A 24,346-nucleotide genomic window follows, 5' to 3' on the forward strand; every position below is an offset into this window, starting at 1 on the left:
GCAGAATGAATTAAAATTCAAAATTCTACAATATGTTGTTTACAAGAAACACATTTGGAACAGAGATGAATACAGAGTAAAGGTAAAAAGTAGAGGAGAATCTATTATGCTTTAGCTGAAATAAAATAAATTAGGGGTAGTGATCCTGATCTCAGACCAAACAAAAGCAAAATAGATCTATTTAAGTTAACTCTTAAAGGAAGGAAATTACATTTTGCTAAAGAGTTCCTAGGATAATGAAGTAATATCAATACTAAACATATAGGCACCAAGTGGTATAGAATTCAACTTCCTACAGCAATTAAGAGAGTTGCAAGAAGACAAAAATAGCAAAACTATACTAGTTAGGGATCCTAACCTCGCTCTCTCAGAATTAAATAAATTCAACCACAAAATAAACAAGAAAGAAGTTTAAGAAGTAAACAGAATTTTAGAAAATTTAGGTATCATAGACCTTTGGGGAAAACTGAATGGGGACAGAAAGGAATATGCTTTTTTTCTCAGCCAGACATGGAACCTACACAAAAAGTGACTATGTGTTAGGGCATAAAAATCATAAAATCAAATGCAGAAAGGCAGAAAAAAGTAAATATCTTTTTCAGATCATGGTGCAATAAAAATTATATATAATTAAGGGTCAGAAAAAAAACAGACCCAAAATTAATTGGAAATTAAATAATCTAATTCTAAAAATGAGTGGATGAAACAACAAATCATAGACACAATTGATAAATTCATCCAAGAGAATGACAATAATGAAACAACATACCAAAATTTATGGGATCCAACAAAAGCAGTTCATAGGGGAAATTTTATATCTCTAAATGCTTACTTGAATAAAATCTAGAAAGAGAATATCAATGAATTGCATATGCAATTATAAAAACTAGGGGAAAAAAACAAATTAACCCCCAATTAAATTTCAAATTTGAAATTCTGAAATAAAAGGAGAGATTGATTAATAAAGTTGAAAGCAAGAAAACTATTGAACTCAATAAATAAAACTAAAAGTTGGTTTTATGGACAGACTTTTGGTTAATTTGATTAGAAAAAAGTAAAGAAGGGGCAGCTAGGTGTTTCAGTGGATAGAGCACCAGCCCTGAAGTTAGGAGGACCTGAGTTCAAATATGGCCTCAGACACTTAACACTTCCTAGCTGTGTGACCCTGGGCAAGTCACTTAACCCCAATTGCCTCAGCAAAAAAAAAAAAAAAAAAGATAAAGAAGAAAATCAAATTTGCTATATCAAAAATAAAAGGAGTGACCTTACCATCAATAAAGAGGAAATTAGAGCGATAATTAGGAGCTATTTTGCCCAACTGTATGAACTCTCTAAGAAAAAATCTCAGAGGCAGAGTCAAGATGGCAGAATAAAAGCAGCAATTTACTCAAGATCTCACTCAGACTCCTCAAAATACTTTTAAAATAACAACTATCAACAAATTAATAAGAAGAAATGGAATGGAGCAATTTTCCAGGCAAAGACAACTTAGAAGGGCCAGCAGGAAAGGTTTGTTGCACCAAGGAGGGGACTGGAGATGCAGCCCTAGTTCAGGCCATATCAGCCCAGTCCCAGCCCCAGAAAATGAGGAACAGGCCTTTATATACAAGAACAAAATTGGGGATCCTCCTCACAATTGGAGAGCAGAAAATGTTTGTAGTCATTCAAGACCAGACTATAGGTCAGGAAAGCAGTAAACACACTTCTCCTTGGATTATACCACCTCGGAAGAATTGAACTCATAATAATCCTTAGGATCTCTGAAAATAACTATAAAAAATTCCTGAGTCTTGAGATTGTGCACTATACTTATTGGAAACAAAGACTTACTTTAACAGAGCTAAAAGTCCAAATAATAGAGGCTGAGAAAATAAACAAACAATAGAAAAAGATTCTAACCACAGAAAGTTATTGTGGTAACAAAGAAGCTCAAAAGACACATTTAAAAACAAGATAGAAAATTAAAGTTCTTACATTGAACACCTATAAGAAAAATAAAAATTTCCTCAGGCTATGAAAAAGCTCAAAAGAGATTTTGAAAAGCAATTAAGAGGGTACAGGAAAAATTGGGAAGAAAAATGAGAGTGATGCAAAAGTCCCAAAAGCTAATGAGAAGAATAACTTAAACAAAATTGCCCAAATGGAAAAGGAGGCACAAAAACTTACTGAGGAAAATATTCCTCAAAAATTAGAACTGAGTAAATAGAAGATAATAACAAAACTAAAAGATGCAACACTAGGAAATAATGTGAAATATCTCACTGAAAAAAAAATAACTTACTTGGAAAATAGTTCCAGCAGATATAAACTTAAAATTATTAGACTATCTGAAAGGTAAGTCCAAAAAAAAAAAAAACAAACCTAGATATCATTTTTCAAGAAATAATCAAAGAAACTTGTTCTGATATTCTAGAACCTAAGGATAAAAGAGAAATTGAAAGAATCCACTGATAATCTCCTGAAAAAGATTCCCCCCAAAAAACTCCTTGGTAATATTATAGTCAAATACCAGAATTGCCAGGTCAAGGGGGAAATATCGCAAATACTCAGAAAGAAAAAAACTCAAGGATGATGGATCCACAGTAAGGATAACACAAGATTTAGCATCTTCTATATTAAAGGATAAAAGGGCTTGGAATATGATATTCCTGAGAGCAGTGGAGCTAGAATTACAACCAAGAATCTCCCATCCAAGAAAAATCATTAAAATTCTTAAGGAGAAAAGGAGGGAGAGAGAAAGAAAGAGGGCAGATTTTGGGAAAGTGAGTCAGAACCAAAATACTTTTGGGGAGAGTCAGAATGAAAAGAATAGAGAGAATAAACATGTGAAAAATAGTTAGCAATAGTATTTTTCATGCAACTATGAAAAGAATTTTGAAGCAAGTCTCTCTGATAGAAGGCCTCATTTCTCAAATGTGTAGAGAATTGGATAAATTTATTTTTTTTAAATACACTCCTCAATTGCTAAATGAATAAATATATGATCTATGTCCAAAGTTCTAAAAAACCATGCATAACTTTTGACCTAAAATACTACTATTATGCAAATATCCCAAAAGAGACTTTTAACAAATGAAATATGAAAAAAAGTATTTATAATACCTCTTTTCTTAGGGCAAAGAATGAGAGGATGTCCATCACTTGGGGAATACCTGAATAAATAGTGGTATGTGATTTTGATGGAATGTTATGTTTCTGTGGGCAATGAGGAGGAGGATGCTCCCATAAAAATCTGTAAAGGCCTTCATGAGCTATACAAAGTAAAATGTACTGTGTGCAAATTAATAGCAATGTTGTAGGATGATCAGTTGTCAATGACTTTGCTATTCTCAGCAATACAATGATCTGACAATTCTAAAATGATTTATGAAAAATGCTATGCAGAGAAAGAATTAATTGTGTTGGAATGCAGAATGAAGCATACTTCTTTTGCTTTATTTTTCTTTAGGGATTTAATTTTTGAGGGCCAAGGGGATTTTACAACATGACTTTTATAGAAATGTTTTTCATGATTTCACATGTGTCTTTTCAATAGGGGGGATGGAAGGAAGAGAATCTGGAACTTAATTTTTTTTAAAAAACAAATGGAAAAAAATTACATGTAAATAGGAAAAAAGAAATTTTTTTAAAAAAGAATAAAAAAATAGAATTAACTATGAACACAAATGCAAGCTTGGTTTTGGGAATGCAGAGATAGAATATTCAGTTTTTGCCCTCAAGCAGTTTGTATTCTACCAGCAGCAGCACATAGAGACTTTCACAGGTGGCTCCCTCCCTGTTTTTTATCTGTAAAATGAGAAGATTTAACCATTGCTGGTTATTATCCTACATTCCTTATCATCTTGTAGTTTTGTTTTATTTTGTTGGGTAATGTCTATATTTATAATAATCAACTCTGATTATAGATTAAAGCATATTTTTAAAAAAAAATAAAAAATAAAAAGAATAAAAAATTCCTGGGACAGATATTTATGAGTGAATTACAGCAAACACATAAAGAACAATTAATTCCAATATTATACAAACTATTTGGAAAAATAGTCATGAAAAAGGAGTCCTACCAAATTCCTTTTATGATATAGATATGGTTCTGATACCTAAATTAGAAAGGGCCAAAAATAGAGGAAGAAAATTATAATTCCCATAATGAATATTGATAAAAAAATCTTTTAAAAAATTTAGGAAAGAGATTATATCAACTTATCATCAGGATAATATAGTATTATTAAAAAGGATTTATACCAGGAATTCAGGGCTGGTGCAATATGAGGAAAACTATCAGTATAATTTTTATGGCCATATCAATAACAAAACTAACAAAAAGCATATGATTATCTTAAAGGATGCAGAAGAAGCATTTAACAAATATGGCACTCATTCCTAATAACGCTAGAAAGAACATAGGAATAAATGGAGTTTTCCTTAAAATGAGAAGTAGTATCTATCTAAACCCATTTTATGGGTTTAGATATAAACATATCTAGCAGCAGATATAAACTTAAAATTATTAGACTATCTGAAAGGTAAGTCCAAAAAAAAAAAAAACTAGACATCATTTTTCAAGAAATAATCTTATTATGGGAACTGATCCAACCATTCTGGAGAGCAAGATGCCCAGAGGACTAAAAATCTTGCCCTTTAATTCAGTAGTGGCATTACTGGGTCTGGATTACAAAGGGATTATAAAAGAGATAAAAGGACCCACATGTGCAATAGTATCTATTTCTGGTGGCAAGGAATTGGATATTGAATAGATGCCCCATCACGTGGGAAATGGCTGAATAAGTTATGATATATATGAATGTAATGGGTTATTATTATTCTATATGAAATGATCAACAGGCTGATTTCAGAAAAGTCTGAAAAGATTTAAATGAACTGATGCTGAGTGAAGTGAGTAGAACCAGGAGAACCTTGTACACAACAGTAAGATTATGTGATCTACTATCTACTATGACAGACTTAGCTCTACAGTGATACAGGATAATTCCAATAGACTTGGAATGAAAAATGCCATCTGTATCAAGAGAGAGAACTATGGAGACAGTATTTTCAACTTTTACTTTTGTTTTGCTTACTTTTTCTTTCTTGTGTTTTTTCCCTTTTGTTCAGATTTTTCTTTCACAACATGACAAATATGGACATGTGTTTGAAATGATTATACATGTATAACCTATATCAGTTGGCTTACTTTCTTAGGGAATAGAGAGGTAAGGGAGAGAAGAAGAAAAATTCTGGAATTCAAACTCAGAAATGAATGCTTAAATCTATATATTTGTATGTAATCCAAAAAATAAAATGCCACTGAAAAATCAAAACAAAACAAAACGAATCACAGATAAAGGGGAAGCTTATTAAAAAAAAAAGAAAGAAAGAAAAAGAAAGGAAAAGAAAAAAAACTACCAACAAAATAGATGTAAAAATTGTAAATATAATAGCTAAAAAGACCAATAAAGGTAGATTCTGGTAAGATGGTGGGGTAGGTCAGAAAATTCCAGGCTTTCTAGATTTCCCTACAAACAGAACAAATTTACCCCTCTGGGTGAACATAAGACTTATGGAAAACACAAAAAAGATTTGAGTCAGAACAGAGGTCCTTCTGGGACAACTTAGAAGAAAGATATCAAGAAGGAAATTAATCATTGTAAAGTGCAAACACTTCAATGCTCCCACCACAGAAACAACCAACGGGGAACCTAGGGTTAGCTGGGTTTGGCTGGAGCCTCAGCTCAAATCACAGGAACTTTTGTCTCCCAATCAGTTGGGGGAGTAGGAGGTCTGAGTTTGGGAAGACTGAGGAAACCCCTGCTGATCAGGAATGACAGGCTGTGCTGTGCTGCAGACATGTAGCCCTGGGTGAGAAGAAACCAGCAAAACTGGTGAGTGCAGAAGCAGTGAGGCAAGAATGCTGCTGGCTGCAGGCATTTGCAGGAGTGGGGGTGGTGGGGAGCTTTTGATTTTAGATTTCAGGCAGAAGGTAGAAATAAAATAAAGCTAGAGTCACTATCATCCTAAACTTAGAATTAGAGGTGCATACACCAATACTTCTCATTAAAAAAAAAAAAAGAATTGGCAAAAAAGAAAGAACCCAATGATAGAAACTTACTATGAGAAGGGAGAACAGTGAAGTTAGAAAAAAAAAGTCTCTTCTACCCCAAAGAGTAATGTTAAATGCTTATCTGCCCAGAAAGAATTTAGAGAATATAAAAAAGACTTTAAAAAATCACATGAAATTAGATATACATGACACAATAAGCAAGACTATTACTATATTTGATAAATCTCAAACTCCAGCTTTTTGAATAAGAACTCATTATTTGACAAAAAATTCTGGGAAAACTGGAAAATAATATGTCAGAAATTTGGCATAGACCTACATCTCACACCCCATACAAAAATAAATTCAAAAGAGTACATGTTTTACCTAATAAATCTTTGGAGAAGGGAGGAACATTATGAAAGGCAAAATGGACAAGTTTGATTGCATTAAGTTAAAAAGTTTTTGCAGAAACAAAACCAACAGAAACAAGATTAAAAGAGAAACTTCTTTTACAACCCGTGTTTCTGATAAAGTTCTCATCTCTGAAATATATAAAGAATTCTGTCAAATTTATAAAAATACAAGTCATTCCCTAATTGATAGTCAAAGATATGAAGAGACAATTTTGAGAAGACAAAATTAAAGCCCATCTATAGTTATGTAAAAAAATGGCCTAAATCACTATTGATTACAGAAATGCAAATTAAACAACTCAGAGTTATCACCTCATACCTCTCAGAGATTGGCTAAAATGACAGAAAAAGAAAATGATAAATGTTGGAGAGGATGTGGAAAAACTGGGACACTAATGCATTGTTGGTGGAGTTGTGAAATGATCCAACTATTCTGGAGAGCAATTGTGAATTATGTCCAAAGGACTGTCAAATGTGCATACCCTTTGACCCAGCAGTGCCATTAATGGATCTGTATCCCAAGATAACTCAAAGGAGGGAAAAGGACCTGTGGGTCCTGTGCAAAAAATTTTTGTAGTTTGTGGTAGCAAAGAATTAAATAAGGAGTGGTGCCATTAATTGCAAAATGGCTGAACAAATTGTGGTACATGAAAGGTAATGGAATATTATTGTTCTATGAAAATGATGAACAAGTTGATTTAAGAAAGGTCTGAAAAGATTTACATTAACTGATGCTGAGCAAAACAAGTAGAACCAGGAATACATTGTACACAGCAACATCAAGAATGTGTGATGATAAACTATGAAAGACTTGGTTCTTCCAAGTGCTTCAGTGATCCAAGACAATATCAATAGACTTTAGATAGAAAATGCCATCTGCATCCAGAAAATGAACTAAAGTGCCTGAATGTCAATCAACACATGCTATGTTCACTTCCGATTTTCCATTTTTTTCTTCTCCCATAATTTTTCCTTTTTGCTCTGATTTTTCTCTCCTAACATGATTCATAATATGTATTAAAAATAAACAAATTTACTAGAAAAAATGAAATGAAAGAGATTAAGGAAAAAAAAGAAAACAAAAAAAGAAAGGAAAAGAACCATTCAAGAAAATCAAGAAGATTGTGAGGGAGGGAAGGAAAGTTAACCAACTAGAGAAGGAGATAAAGAGTCTTAAATAAGAAAATAATTCCTTGAAAATTATAATGGGATGGGGATGGGGGAATGTTGGAGCCAAGATGGGGAATGTAGACAGGTCCTTGAGCTCCTCCTGGCTTTTCTCAGATCACCACCAGATCAAGCCTCTGAAAGAGGTTTGGGAATGAAAGAACCCACAAATATTTGTTAATATAATAAATTTTCAGATATTTTGGAAGAACTTCAAGAAAGATCTGTCTCAGTCGGGTTGGGGGGAAGTGGCCCAGCACAGGCCCAGTACTAAAGAAGTTCACCTAGGAGGAACAGCTATCTCTGTCTCTAGGAATATACTAGAAGGTTCTTAGCCAAAATACGGTAGTGTTGGCTATTCTATCCTGGTTTAGAAATCAGGGAAAGAGCAAACTACCTGTGAGACCTCCAAAGCAACTACAGGAAGCAAATAGTAAGCCCCAGAAATCCAGCATAACAATGAACTTGGCCATACCCACTCAACATGAGAAGGGTGCCAGAAGCATTGCCCCCAGGGCTGTGTGAAGCCATTGCTGCCTGGAGAGGAAGTTTGGGACAATCTCCCCTTTGCCCCAAGAGCAAACCTCAATTTTTAAAAATGAGCAAAAAATTAAAAATATCTCTGACCCTAGATAACTGTTATGGAGCAAGGAAGAGCAAACCTGAAATGCTGAGAACACTAAAAGCAAAACATCTCCAGAAGAAGCCTCAATGAATGATATGGAGTTTGTCTCCAACTCAAAAGGCTCTCTTAAAAAGAATTCAAAATAACAGTAAAAGAAAGTTACAAGAAAATGAGGAAAGGAGATGAGAGTTTTGCAAGAGAGTATGGAAAAGGAAACACAGAAATCATTTGAAGAAAATTCCTTAAAAAACAAATTTGGTAAAATGGATGAAGAAAACAATGCCTAAAAATCAGAATTGGTGAAATGGAAAAAGAGATCAACTGCCTAAAAAACAGAATTGGTATAATGGAAAAAAATCTAATAAACAAAACAACTCATTTAAAACTTCAATTGGCCAAATGGAAAAAGAGGTAAAAAAATCTAAATGAATAAAAAAATTCACTAAAAGCTGGACCTGAACAAATGTAAGTGAATAATTCAATGAGACAACAAGCATCAGTTAAACAAAAGCAAAAAAATAAAATAAATAAAAAAATAGAAGAAAATATAAAATATCTCATTGGAAAAACAAATGACCTGAAAATAGTCCCAGGAGAGACAATTTAAGAATTACTGGACTACTGAAAACCATAATGAAACAAAGACTCTAAACATCATCTTTCAGGAACCATCAAGGAAAACTGCCTTGATGTCCAAGAACCAGGGAGTAAAATAGTCACTGAAAGAATTCAGTTGAGGGCAATGACCTGGAAAAATAAACAAATTAATTGAGAGCTTATTCATTTTCCCCAGCAACTCTCTATTGTATGCATAATATACATACTACATATCTTGGTTTGTGTTAAAAAACCCACAAAAATATATAAGACTAAATTAATTGATAAACATTATTTTTAAAAGTGATTGGAGGGCAAAGGAATTTGGATTGCAGCCAAGAATCAACTATCCAGCAAAGTTAACCTTATCTTTCAAAGAAAAAGTTCGAGATTCAATGAAAAAGGGGATTTTTAATCATTTTTGATGAAAATACCAGAACTGAACAGAAAAATTGATCTTTAAATAGAGAACTCAAGAGGAACATAAAAAAGTAAAAAGGGAAGAAAAAATTGTTTTTTAAAGGATAAAAAGTTTACATCCCTATATGGGATGATAATATATTTAAATCTTGAGAACTGTATCTTTGTTAGGGTTAGGTTATACTTAGAGAGTATAAGTATAATTTGACTTTATTGTGATGAAATAAAAAGGAAACTAGGGGTGGAAAATAATTGTAATGGAAAAGAGAAAAGGGGGGGGCAAAATATGGTAAATTACATCACAGGAAGAGGCAAAAAAAGACCTATTACAATTGAAGAAAAGAAGGGAGAGAGATGAGGACTGTGTGAACCTTAATCTCATCGAATTTGGCTTAAAGACAGAATGTCAAGCATATTTAGTTTGACTGAGAAACTTGTCTCATCCTTTAGGGAAGTAGGAGGGGAATGGGAAAAGAAAAGGGGATAAATCACATAATCTCTGTGATATATTATATTGGCCTTTTCTTTGACTTTTTAATTGAAATAAATAGATAAGAAAAAACAGAATAGAAAGGCAAAATAAAAATAAAATAAAACAAGACATTGTCATGCCATTAGCACATATTTTGTTTTCATTGTTCAATCATGTCTGACTTTTAGTTGACCCCATTTAACAGTTTCTTCACAAAGATACTTGAGTGGTTTGCCATTTCCTTCTCTAGCTCTAGCTTTTCCAGAGAAGGAAACTGAGGCAAACAGGGTTAAGATACCTACCCAAGGTCATATAGCTAATATATGAAGCCAAACATAAACTCAGGTTTTCCTGACTTCAGGCATGGAGCTCTACCCACAAAAACTTTTCAACTTAACGTTAATTAACCAATCAGTCAATCAATTAATTAAAATTAATAATTTAATCAAAATTATCCATTTTGAATTTCATAATGTATTTCTTTGCCTGCATTCAATAAATTTTGGCATGTTGTCTCATTATTATCATTCCCTTGGATAAAATTATCAATTATATCTGATTTGTTGTTTAACTCACTCATTCTTTAGAATTAGATTTTTTAGTTTGCAATTAACTTTTGGTCTATTTTCCCTGGCCCTTTATTACATTTTTACTGTACCATAACTTTAAAAAAGATATATTTACTATTTTTGTCTTTCTGCATTTGATTTTAAGGGGTTTATAACCTAATACATGCTCAATTTTTGTGTCGGCACCATGTACAACTGAGAGAAATAGATGTTCTTTTCTGTCCCCATTCAATTTTCTCCAAAGGTTTATCATATTTAAGTTTTCTAAAATTCTATTTTATCTCCTTTTTTTTTTTTTTTTTTTTTTTTTAGCAGAGGCAATTGGAATTAAGTGACTTGCCCAGGGTCACACAGCTAGGAAGTGTTAAGTGTCTGAGGCCATATTTGAACTCAGGTCCTCCTGACTTTAGTGCTGGTGCTCTAACCACTGTGTCACCTAGCTGCCTCCTTAACTACTTTCTTATTTATTTTGTGATTTGATTTATCGAGTTCTGAAAGTACAAGCTTCAGATTCTCCACTAGTATAGTTTTTCTAGTTTTTTCTTCTTGTAGCTGTCTTAACTTCTCTAGGAATTTGGATGCTATACAGAATATAGAATGAATACAACTTTTTGGAGAGCAATATGAATTTATACACAAAACAATCCTAAACAATACATGCCCTTTGACATAGATATAACAATTCTACATCTGTAATCAAAGACATCAAAGAAAGAGGAAAAGATCTTATATGTATAAAATATTTATACCAACTCTTTTGTGGCAGCAAAAATAAATAAAACTGAGAACTAAGGATGTGTGTATTAACTGAGGAAAGGAGAAATAATCTGCAGTATTTGAATGGGATAGAATACATTTTGCTATAGGAAATTAGTAAATAAAATGATTTTTTTAAGATTTAAAGTTACATATGTGCATTTATTTTTTATATATGGTCATGTAAGTCATTCTGGGAGAGAAATTTCAGAATAAAAAAGAAAAATAACAAAAAAGAAAAAAAAGAATACATTGGAAACTGTATGCTTTAATCCAAATTTAATCTCCATAGTTCTCTGATGGGCATTTTCCATCCAAAATTTATTGGAATTGCTTTGGAACACTGAATTTTTGAAATTGTCTATTATAGTTGATCACCACACAAAGCTGCTATGCTGTGTACAATGTTTTCCTACTTTTGCTCACTCCACTTAGCATCAATTCATGTAAGTCTTTCCAGGCTTTTCTAATATCAGCTTATTTATCATTTCTTATAGAACAATAACATTCTATTACTTTCATATATCAAAAACTTATTTAACCATTCCCCAATTAATAGACATACACTCATTTTCCAATTCTTTGTCACCACAAATAGAATTGCTACAAACATTTTTACATATGTGAGTCCTTTTCCCTTCTTTATGATCTCTCTCTAGGATGCAGACTTAATGGTAGACTTGGTGAATCAAAAAGTATGCAGTTTTATAGTCCTCTTGGCATCATTCCAAATTGCTCTCCAAAATCACTGGATCAGTTCAGAACTCTGCCAACAATGTATTAGTGTCCCAGCTTTCCCACATCCCCATTCAACATTTATCATTATCTTTTTCTGTTATCTTAGGCATTCTGATAGGCACGAAGTAGCACCTCAGAATTCTTTTAATTTACATTTCTTTATTGAGTAGTTATTTAGAGCATTTTTATATGACATAGGTGACTTTAATTTCTTCATCTGAAAATTGTTCACATCCTTTAACCATTTATCAGTTGGCAAAAGGCTTGTGTATTCTTATAAAATTGACTCAGTTCTCTATACATTTTAGAAATATGGCCTTTATCAGAAACATTGGAAGAAAAACTTTCCCAGCTTTCTGCTTCCCTTCTAATCTTGGCTGCATTTTAGTTTTGCTTGTGAAAAAACTTTCTAATTTAATGGAATCAAAATTTCATAATGTTCTCTAGTCCTTGTTTGGTCATAAATTCCTTGCTTCTCCAAAATTCCGGCAGAGAAACTATCCCTTCCTCTCTTTATTTGCTTATAGTATCACCCTTTATGTCTAAATGATGTATCTATTTCAACATTTTCTTGGTATAGAGTGTTAGATGGTGGTCTGTGCCTAGTTTTTGACATGCTATTTTCTAGTGTTTCCAGCAATTCTTATCAAATTCTGTCTGCATACTTGTCCCAGAAGCTGAAGTCTTTGGGTTTATGAAACAGTAGATTATTATAATCATTATTATTATGTCTTGTGTACCTACTCTCTTCCATTGATCTACCACTCTATTTCTTAGCCAGCACCAAATGGTTTTGATGATTGCGACTTTATAATAGTTTTAGTTCTGATACTGCTAAGTGATTTTTTTAAAAGATATGGAAATATATAATTGCACTGATGTAGAATGAAGTAAGAGGAACTGGAAGGATAGTTTATATTATAATATAAATGATTTTATAACATCAATATTATAATAACTTTGTTTTTCTTGAATATGCACATTTATTTCAGAGAACTTTTTTGTTTTCTCAAAAAGAAAAAAACATATTTCTTTCTTTCCTTTCTCTCTCTTTCTTCTTTCTTAATAGATACTATGGGTATCATATATATGAAATGCAGCATGTACTTTCAGTTTAGGTCACACTATTATTAGCATTATTATTTTAATAAACATTTTAAGAGTCACTAATAAGTACTAGAACTTTCAAAGTAGCCCAAAATAGATAAATGAAAGTAATGAATGTATCAATATCAGTGCAAATGTGATTAGAATATATGAAAAATACTTAAATTTAATGGATTATGAGTGACATGATTCACTAGAATATCAATGGTTCCCATAACTGTTTTTGAAGTAAAAATAACAAGCATCATAATTTTAAAAGTCTAACTGAGCTGGAGCATAAGATGATCTAAAAAAAAAGAGCAATATCTACAATCTAGGATCCTTCAGTAGAGCTAAGGAGAAGGACTGAAAATGAATACAGAAATCTCAGATTCTCTGGCATAGCTATAATAGTTAAACCTATGGTGGCAGAAAGGGAAAAAAATGGCAATATGTTACACTAATTTTTTTTTTTTATATATGAGTTGGCAAAGATGACAACAGAGGTCTCTTTCAACTCTCAAATTCTGTGATTTTGTTGAACTTAGGTTTCAATCTTGCTTCTGTTACTTAAGAGCATGTTATGTGGATCAAATGTTTCTGTTTTTTTAACTACAAAAATGTAAATTATTATACTTATGAGGTATAATATTATTAAAGATTATTGTGAGGATTAAATGAGATCCTCAATGTAAAGTAGTTTAAAAACCATTAAATATCATTTTTCCTGCATGTATAATAGTAATCTATTATTTTCCCTTTAGAATGTTCATGGTTCTTCACTTGTTCAAGTGTCTATCAAATAAATAAAACAAAATGTACTTTGAAGCCAAACTGGACTATCAGCAGTTGTTTATACTCATTTTATCAGTTTCTACCTCTGTACATTTGCATAAGCTACCCTCCATACCTGAAATTTACTGCCTTCACATTTCCTATATCTCAAAATCTTTTTAATCTCCTCTCCCACCTCAAATTATCTTGTATATATTGATCTGTGTTCATGTAGTAATCCCTCAGTGGAATGAGAACTGCTTCCTTTTTGTATCCCTTAGATGAAGCATTATATTTTGAATATATGTAGACACTAAATAAATGTGTGCTGAATTTAAAAGATTTAGAGGAAAGCCTGCACTATACAAAACAGCTTCTAAATGGACAATTTTATGGTAAAAACATAGGCAAAGATTGCAGAAGATGAAAAGGCCTGGATAATTTTCATTTGCATTACTGAATTATAATGAAGTTATGACACCACTGAAATTCCAAAACAATTCTATTAGTGATATAGCCTAAATCCTTACAATTCTCTTGCTTGTCCTCTCTCAAGATGATGGTATAAAAACATAAATGTCAATGCAAAGAGAGTTTTCAACTTATAAGTAACTTTATCTCCATTCAATAAAGTTATAATATAGCAAATATAATCATTTTCTATTATGTTTTCCTAGCTATTTTTCAAGCAGAATGTATTTAGAATAAGATTTTGGATTTGCCTGAGAAACCAGTGTGGATGCATAAGGGACTCTTTAAATATTAAATATTATTCAGGAATTGTCTTTTGGTTTCTGGGAGAATCAATTGACTCCAATTTATTAATTATGTACTGGCAATATTAATAAATTGATTATAAATAACTCGGAAACTATCTCCTGAAAATTTTCATGCTTCACAATGTTACTATAACCTTTGCACTAGAAATGACAAAACAAAAATTACTAAATTATTTACCATCCTTGATGATTTTCAAGTATTCTTGCCCAAATGAACTCCACTTTCAAATACTGAAAGAACTGAAAGATACGATAACAAGCCAATGTAAATGATATTTGAAAAACCACTGAAAAATGGATGAGGTAAAACCCCTTCCATTTCAGAAGAACAAATATTGTTCCATTTTTCAAAATAGACAAGAGAATGGTCTGCAAACTTTAGGAAGATTAGTTTCTCTTTGTTTCTCCCCCTATCCCTGAGGAAAATTCTAAATTGGATCATTAAGGAGATGACTGGAAAACATTTAATAATAATAATATCAAGCATATAAATATCACTTAAAGTTTTTGAAGAACTCTACAAATATTATTTAATCCTCACAATCACCCTAAGAAGTAAGTCTACTAATATATTTTCATTTTACAGATGAGGAAACTGAAGCAGACAGAGCTTGAGAAACTTGCCCAATGTCTTAAGGCTAGTAAATGTCTACAGCAGGAACTTGGTCTTCCTGATTTCAGATCCAATTTCTTAACCACTATGTTTCCTAGCAGGAAAATGTGAATACCAAGTTAGCATGGTCACATGAGAAATAAATCTTAGCAAACTAACCTTATTTCCTTTGCAGCCATGACTATTAAGTGAACAGAATACAGGCATTTTGTAGAACAGTTTATTTAGATTTAAATGAAACTTTTAACACAATATCTCATTCTAGTCCTATGAAAAAAGTGGCAAGATATGGACTGGATAATAATAGGAGCAGATGAATTAAAAACTGTTTTGGATGGCTAGACTCAAAGAGCAAATGGTAATGGACTCATGTCAATCTCACAGGAGGTGTTCTATGCTTGGTCTTGTCTTCTTTCACATTGCTATCCAAGACTTGCATATTACTCATGGATTGTATGCCCATAATTTCTTTTGATAAAAAAAAAGATAGGAAGGATAACTAACACAACAACAACACAGGGATCAAAATAATTTTAATAAGCTAGAACAATGATTGGCAAACGAGAGCTAAATTCTTTTTGTCCTTCTGAGGAGCTAAGAATTTTTTTCTCATCTTTAAATACAATTAATCTTTATTTTAAAATGTAAAATCAATACTTAACCCACAAGCTATACAAAAGCAAGCAACATCAGAATTGGACCACAGGCCCACTCCTAGGCTAGAACACTAAACAGAATCTCAATAAAATGAAATTCAATAGAGCTAAAAAGCAAACTCTTGCTTTTAAGTATAAACATCAACTTTATATGTAAAAGATAAGGGAATGCATGGAGAAATGACAGTTATTCTAAAAAAAATTCTCTTGCAGTAGGCTGCAAGTTCAACATATTATGTGGTGGTTAGAAAATATAATAACATGAACTTAAATTGCATTGGACAGCATATCTTCTTGAAATAGGGAGGTGATAGTCGCACACATTTTTGGTCTCATCATACCTCATCTGGAACATACTATTGTTCAATTCTGGGCACCACAGATTAAGAAAGACAATGATAAACTGAAAAAGTGTCTTGAAGAAAGGAACCAGGATGGTCAAAAGGCCTTGATTTCATGACATACAGGAACTTGTTACATTTAGCGTGAGGAAAAGAAAACACATGAAAGCTGTCTTCAAGTATGTGAAGGGTAGTTATATATCAATGAGATTAGAATTGTTGTGTTAGGCCCCAAAAGGTCAACTGAAAAGTAAAAGGTGGAAGTACAAAAAGGCCTATTTAGATTTGAGGCAACAAAAAAACTTCTCTCAATTTAGAGCTATTCAAAAATAGAAAAGGCTATTTGAAGAAAAAATGAATTCCCTGTCATTAAGGGCCTTCAAGCAGAAACTAGATGATCACTTGAGAAGTATGCTGTACTGGAGATTCCATTTGTATACTACTATTTGGACAAGATGATGGCTAAGCTCCATTCTAACTCACAAATTTTGTGACTTTTGTGATCTGAGTTTCAATCTTCCTTCTGTTTCTTAGAATAACTGATTCAAATGTACTATATTCTCTTTTCCTTAATATATCTACATCACCTGTCTCAAAATGTTGTGAATATTAAAAATATTTATGTGTGTATATATGCATATATTGACACATACATATGTATTTATACACACATGCATATATACATTAATATGTGTAACTATACATATACATATAGTAGTTTTAAAATCACAAAACACTATGACTAATGCATTGTCAATCCACAAACATTTATTAAGTGCCTACTATGTGCCAAACCATGTTAAGTACTGGGGATACAAAGCTCCTGTAGGAAGCTTACAGTCTTATAGGGGAAGATAACATAAATTAGGAAGTTGAAAAGGGTTTGGGGAAAGTATCTGACTTAATGGAGAATAGATATCAACTATTACTATTTTCTCTCTTTAAAAATATTGATAGAATTATTTGCCTCTTTTAATGTTTATCTGTTCATTCAATCTTTTTTTAACATAACTGTCTAAATTTGGCCATTACTTCTTTACATATGAAATTGAAGTTAGCTTTTGGCAAGTTAGAAAATATCAGGAGATCAAGGTAGAATTTGCAAGCAACCTCCTGAACACATAGGATTTCACTCTAACATTTTCTTAAGTATCTTTTCATAGATAGAGTTAAAATAGAAATGATGTTATTATTGAATCTCTGTATATTATACATGTTTATATACCTATATATGTGGGTCTTATACAATAATTACATCATGACACTCTTTTCAGGTTTATAATGGACCATATTGGAATACTTAATCCTCTTAGATGATATATTATATTATATCACATATTTAAGTTGTAATATAGTATAGAGATAGAAGCTCTTAAGCTGACATAATCAAGATTGAAGAGCAGTATATGTCCCCAGCAAGCAAAATGAATCAATATTCTATTTATATTTCCGTTATCAAAGCTTAGCATTTGTTAGCTTCAATAAGACCTTTTATCTTTCCAGAATTTCCTTAATGATAGTGCCTTCCCTCTTGAATTGTCTCTAAATTATCCTTATTAGAATAGCCTAACATCTAAGAATAATCTTAAGAAACATCATAATGATCCTAACTATATTGTAATTTATCTTTTAGTAGAGATAATCTTTAGTTATGTCTAATTTATTATATGTCATAGTTCCATATAGTTGTTTGCTTGTTGGTTCCCCTTACCCCTTAGATTGTGGCTATTTTTGTCTTTCTCTGTATTCTCAGTACAGAGGATAGTGCCCAGCAGAGTAAGTTCTGAATAACAGCTTGTTTCCTTTGAGTCAATAATAGGTCTATGTCTAATTTTGTTGTTTGAAACAATACACTTTTTATGTAATACAAAAACAAAATTCATACTTATATTTGTGAAATAAAATATTTTATTTCTATACAGGTATTAATGCCTAGAAGTAAAAACATCATACTTAGATAAAATAATCAGCCCCCCTCCAAAAAAACAAGTGAAGAACTATGATTTTTTTTCATACTTGATTTCTGGTATTGAAATGAGAGCAATATTTAGTATTTACTTAGAACAAATGTAAGCGCCATAGTTAATGTATAACAATGATTGTATAATTAGTAGATGTCTGCACTGACATCTAATTACCGGACTACTTTTTCTTAATGGCTTGCTTACTGTTGTCATTTATGGCTCTTAAGACCAAAGGTTTAACTCAATATAGTAAATAAAAAACAGGGAGGCATTAGGAAAAAGTAGCAATTATCCCATATTAGCTCATTTTTAGCACTTAGTTAAAAACATAAGAGTTTAGAGTTCATTGTTTCATAAGCATTAATCATATCTCGCTACTAAGGTGCAAGTGCCTTTGGGCACTTTTATTAAAGTGTATTTCCCATCTCCTATTGTGTAGAACATAAGACTATACTCTAGTGTCATGTTTAGTTAATAAGTAATGGTATATGACATAATTGTTTATTTTAGTAATCAAAGTATATAGTTGAGGTCAGTCCCTTGTATGTAATAAGACACAAGTGATTTAATTTCCAAAGTGTTTGCAAAACCTTAAAGGCCTATAATTGTTAATTATTATTTGTAATAATGTCCAAAGTGTTCTATAATCTAATTGCAATAAGTGCCCAAATGAACTATTACCCTTCAGAATTTAGACTAAACAAAACTACAATATAACATATGCCTTTATTCTGAAGATATAATTTTTGACAATAACACACACTTAATTAAGATAAAAAAGTATTAATCTTTCAGAGATGAGGCTTTTTAGCAATGTATGAAAATGTGGTTGAAAAGAAACATATATGGCCAGCAAATCATGTCATTCTTTCCCTACACTATTTGTGATGAGGGTCAGAGAGTAGGGAGAGGAAAACAGAAATTCACCTTTGCTTTGTAGGGATTAGCTGCTGGTTTTAACAAGCCATCATCCAATCTTTCTGTGTGGTATTGCTTGTGGAGGTTTCACCTCACATTTTCAGGTATGACACCTGATATACTTCTACATATTCAGGTTCTCTTTAGATAAAAGGTAAAGCCTATAGTCATAAAACTGAAACTAAAGCCATATCTTGGAGCGGAAAGAAATCTTAGAGGTCAAACTAGTCCAACATCTATACCTGAATCAAGAATTTCTTTTAAAAATATCCCCAACAAATGGTCATTCAGCTTTCAAATGACTACTTCCAAGGATTCTTAAGGACTATTTTTCAAATTATTCCTTAAAAAATACATAAGTAAAACACATTGTCTTAAGCTGTGAGAATTTATTCTTTTTTATATTTTTTATTTCTTTTCATTGAATTACTCTGTTAGTCTTAAAATACCTCTTACACAGGTTATATACTTTATAAGAAGTGACTGCTCCAAAAATATAGTAGTTCTTAACTGATTAATCAATTGGTTTTTCTATTATCTAAGTATTAAAAACTCAACTTCGTGTTTTGGAAATGTCTTGAAGTTTATCTCCATAGCCCCAATAAATTAAGCTGATATATTACTCAAAAAAAAACTTCACTTACTTACCATTCTTTACATTAGATCTTGGGCAGATCTCACTCAAAAGAAGTTTTTGACGTAATCGCAGAACTTCAGTTTCCAAAGTTTCAACTTTTGATCTCCAGTGTCCAATTTGATCAGAAAGCATTTTAGCAAGATACTCTGTATATTCTCTACTGTTTCTGTTTGGTGGTTTTGAGTGGATAATTGCTAGTGCCAGAGCCAATTTTGATGTTTTCAAATACCACGTTTGAACTTCCATCCTGTCTTTAATCCCTATCATTTAGTTAAAAAAAAAAAGAAAAGAAATTACATTAAATTCTTTTAAAATTACAAAATACAGCCTGCTTATTCAAATAATTGTACATTTTAAGTGTTCCAGATTCAATTAACAGATTATTACTGAAAAATTGCTATAAATTAGCAAAACAGGAGAAAACTATTCTAGACAAATATCTAATAACCTTATTTAATGGATTTGCGATTTCATAATTAGGACGTCAAGGAACAAAAATATTACTTACATTAATCTTAGGAAAAACATAAAATTAAATAATTAATTTTAAACTTGACCCCTTTATCCAACATTATAACCAACTAAATCTGTTGATTCTCTTTGTAATATTTCATATAGTTCTCTTCTTCATTCTGAAATTAGTCCAGCCTCATAATATTGTCTTAACTGATTTCTTTGTTGTGTTCTTTGCCTCTTCCAGTCAGTCCATCTTTCATATAACTTCCAACTTCAAAAAGATTCCTTTCTCATTTTTTATATTTGTTTTTGTCCCTGCATGTTTTTTCCACTGCACATGCAGTGGGTCTGCACTACCTATTAATCATGTTCTTCATTTCCAGCATATCATTTGAAGCCCTATTCCAATGGATTTATAAATAAATTCAATGTTCCACTTTTTTTCCTATAACCCACCTTGATCTTTTAAAAAAATATTCCTCTTTTCTTGTCTCTTCTCTCAGATACGAAGCAAGAATGTTTATTGTCACCTTATATTTTCTCACCCTATTCCTACCACTTTTGATATCACTCTTTAAATTTTATCCATCCTTAGAAGCCCATCTCAGATCCCACTTTCTCTATGAAACCTGCCACACTAATGAATTTGGAGCCGCTAAGTGGTCCCAGAGTCAAAAAATCTAAGTTCAAATGTGACATCAGACACTTATTAGATATATGACACTGAGCAAATTAATTAACCTCTGCTTCCATTTTTTCCAACTATAAAATGGGGATAATAACACTTACTTCCCCGAACTGCTGAGATCACATGAGCTATTTGTAATACATTGAAACAGATCATCTGGCATATGGGTAAGTAACATACAAATGTTAGTGTGTTTTTTTTTCCTTTCAACCTATCCTAGCCCATAGGATTTTTAAAAACTTTATCTAAATTCTTTTATCATTTAAAGTTAGTATTACAAGATTGAACATTTGGTTATGCTGCCCTGCAATATTCTCATATTCTTTCATACATATTATCAACAGGATGATAACCTTGAGGGAAGGAACTATAAAGTTCTACCTCTCGTGTGACCCGCAAAACTTAACACAATACTAGGGATGTAATAAATATTTAATACTGACAACATTTTTAAGTAAAATTAATATAATATACTAATAAAATAAATTTTTAATAGCCTTTTATTTACAGGATATATGCATGGGTAACTTTACAGCATTAACAATTGCCAAATCTCTTGTTCCAATTTTTCACCTCTTACTAATAAAATAAATTAATAAGAACATAATTCCAAGGAGAATGACATTTCTTTTCTATGCATCTTATTGCTATCAGTGCTTTTTTGAGCATTTTCACTTTCACATACCTTTTCTGATATAGAAGCTGAGTGATGCCCCCTTTCAAATCCAAATTTTGTACAAAGTTCATCCAATACATTTAAAATATGACCACACTCAACAAAGAATGTATCCATATGTAACTTTGCAAAACCATACTTAATACATAAAGCACGGTACCTTAGTCTGATATGTATATATTGTGTGGATGTGTTTTTACAGGATTGTGTAAATTCAATAAAATAATTTTAAGGCATAGATAAAGGACATAATCCCATTAAAATGGACAAGCTCAAATTATATATTGACACATTTCAGTTTTCCAAGTATTTTCACATAAATAGTTCATTTATTATCTGTTACTTCGGTTATGAGGAAGTTAGTCATGACATTTTTGCACTGTTTGTAGTACTATATTATCAACAAACACCAAAACAGTAGATTAAAAAAAAACTTTGATAATTTCAAAAAGTCAAATAAGTAGCAATTATTTTTTATTAGAGATGAAATCCTTTGATAGATAATTATGTTATTTTAACTGAGTTCACTTAGAAAAAAATGACACCTTTGGACTCCAGCTAATGGAAGTCTGCACTCATGAAATTCTGGAACAAACACTTCATGATAAAATAGATTAAGGTTCTAGGAAGAATTATAATGCAGTCAAATATGTTATCAAGCATAGCTCTATGAATTTCTGAATGGGGTATAAAACCACTATTTTTAATACAACTTTTTCAAAAGACATTATAATCCAATATATTAGATTCTTCTTGCACTCACTGTACAATTATGACAGTTGCAACCAACTGCCACCCAACTGCCACCCCTAGGGCCGGCAAATCAGTTTAACCACAATATTGAGACACTCTTACAGAGAGATAGAGGGCAGCATATTGCCAAGCAAATCAATCAATCTTGCCCATCACCCCTCAAGACTCTGATGGACATGGTGCAATACCCTAATGCCAAGAGTGTTGAGGAAAACAAGTTAATCAACAGGAATTTATGGCTAAAAGGTGTGATAAAAAAAGTTATTCTTGCATACAAAACATTCAACAAAAAATCATATAGCACTGAAAACTACACCCCAACAAAATAAAACAAAAAGTAAAAGAACTAGATGTTTTTTCAACTGAACAAAAATCATTCTATTACTTCCCCTATAGATTTACTATTCAGTAATTTCCTCCAAAAATATGCTTTTTATTTAGTTGATAAAAGTTCAGCAGTGGCTTAAACTCTGAAACTGTTTTTAAAGACTCAATTTGGGCTCAAATAATTAAATAATGAAAATTAAATATCCTCAAAGAAAGTAATTGTCTTCCTTATATGCCTAGTAGCAATTCTCACAATTTTAGGTACAACATTATTTTAACAAAATCTTACAAGTCTTGTTTTTGTAAACATATAAGTGTGTATATATATGCATATATGTATCTACATGTATATATATACACATATACACATATGTATATATGCATTTAAGATGAATCCTTTATCAAGAATAAATGATCAAGGATGGTGGGAGGAAAGATGGACAGGGAGCAGCATGAAACTAGTTACTGAGTGTGACTTTTCTGCACCAAAAGTTGTTCTATCTGTTCTCTATTTTTCTTAACCTAATATTCTCCCTTCTTAAATTTCTGCTTTGAAAAAAAATCTGTGAACACTGAAAATGTTCCAAAATACTTTGGAATGAGAATTCATTTATTCAACAAATATTTATTGAGAGGTTGCTATATTCAAAACATACTGCTAGGTTCTTTATTTTAAAATATAGAAAAAGATAACTCTTGACATTAAGGAACTTAACCTTAAAAATAAGAGATGTACACAGATAAATGATAAGGTAAACTATAATAGGATATATGCCATATGAAAACTACAAAGTACCATAAGCACTCAGAAAAGGGGAAGTTCCCTCTTAGTTGTCTAAGACAGATGAAGTATCTGAGCTGGGCCTGAAAAAGCCCATAAAAACTGAAGCAGTTCTTCAAGAAGATAGATATGTTGAATGCAAGGAGGTATTCTAAGTAAAGGAAGAAGAGGAGAAAATATAGTGCATGTTGGAGAAATAAGGAGTTATGAAGAAGAGTCTAAGAGCTAAAGCAAAGTAAAGTAAATAGAACCAGGAAAACAGGATACACAATCACAGTAACAATGTACATGAAAAGGATAATAACACATCAATCAAAATTGAAAAATGTGAAATTATAATACTGAAGCTTAGTCTCAAAGCAAAGAAGAAAGTATTCCCTTACGTTTTTTTGCAAAAGAAACCATGAATATAGAACACTCTATTTATTAATTTTTCCAAACTTTTTTTTTAATCTTTTTTCTCTTTGTTATAAGGGATGATCTTTGGGAGCAGAAAAGTAGGCAATATCAGTAGGCAAAGTAATATAGAGTAATAATAATAAAAATAAGCAAAAAAAGAATATATATATATATATATATATATATATATATTTAATGTCTCCTTTATATTTAAACTCTTAAGGGCCTACAACAAAAGATTACTTTATTAATAATACTAGTGTTATTCTCTATAATTTTTGCCATTGAATATGTCAGTACTTCCAAAGCTTTTGATCTTGCTTATATTGACACTCAGATTTAACAGTGCAGATCACAGCCTGCCAAGGTTTTTGCATATGGGATTCTAGTTCCCATATTCCCAAAACTTGGATCATTTGATGACCAACATTCTGATGATGAGAAGTTTATTCACAGGCCTTCAAATGGCTGACAAATATTCCTCCTTCATGTGTAGTGTAGGTAAAAATTTTTTCAGGTTGAAAAACCAATTCAAATAGGCATTCCATTAGCCTCGTCTTTAAGAACTCAGAGCCAGTTCCCCTGTCTCAAAGGAGAGAGTAAAACATTTATTTTCTCCTTACCACTAAAGAAGTACAGTGAGAGACATTATAGGGATAACCAGTGATTCAAAATCAGCTTTTCACAGGGAAGTCTTTATT

The 24,346-nt window shown here is 31.6% G+C and overlaps 1 protein-coding gene across 1 annotated transcript in view; it reads right to left on the reverse strand.

Moving 5' to 3' along the window:
* Nucleotides 1-19,821, reverse strand: part of MEI4 (meiotic double-stranded break formation protein 4) — a 194,168-nt gene extending 174,347 nt beyond the window's left edge. Inside the window, exon 1 of the mRNA XM_031964608.1 lies at nucleotides 19,577-19,821. Within this exon, the coding sequence (XP_031820468.1) occupies nucleotides 19,577-19,811 (235 nt within the window). The 5' untranslated portion in view covers nucleotides 19,812-19,821. The remainder of the gene's footprint in view (nucleotides 1-19,576) is intronic.
* Nucleotides 19,822-24,346: the final 4,525 nt, after the last annotated feature.

The sequence above is a fragment of the Sarcophilus harrisii genome, chromosome 4, assembly GCF_902635505.1.
Source record: "Sarcophilus harrisii chromosome 4, mSarHar1.11, whole genome shotgun sequence".
Lineage (NCBI taxonomy): Eukaryota > Metazoa > Chordata > Mammalia > Dasyuromorphia > Dasyuridae > Sarcophilus > Sarcophilus harrisii.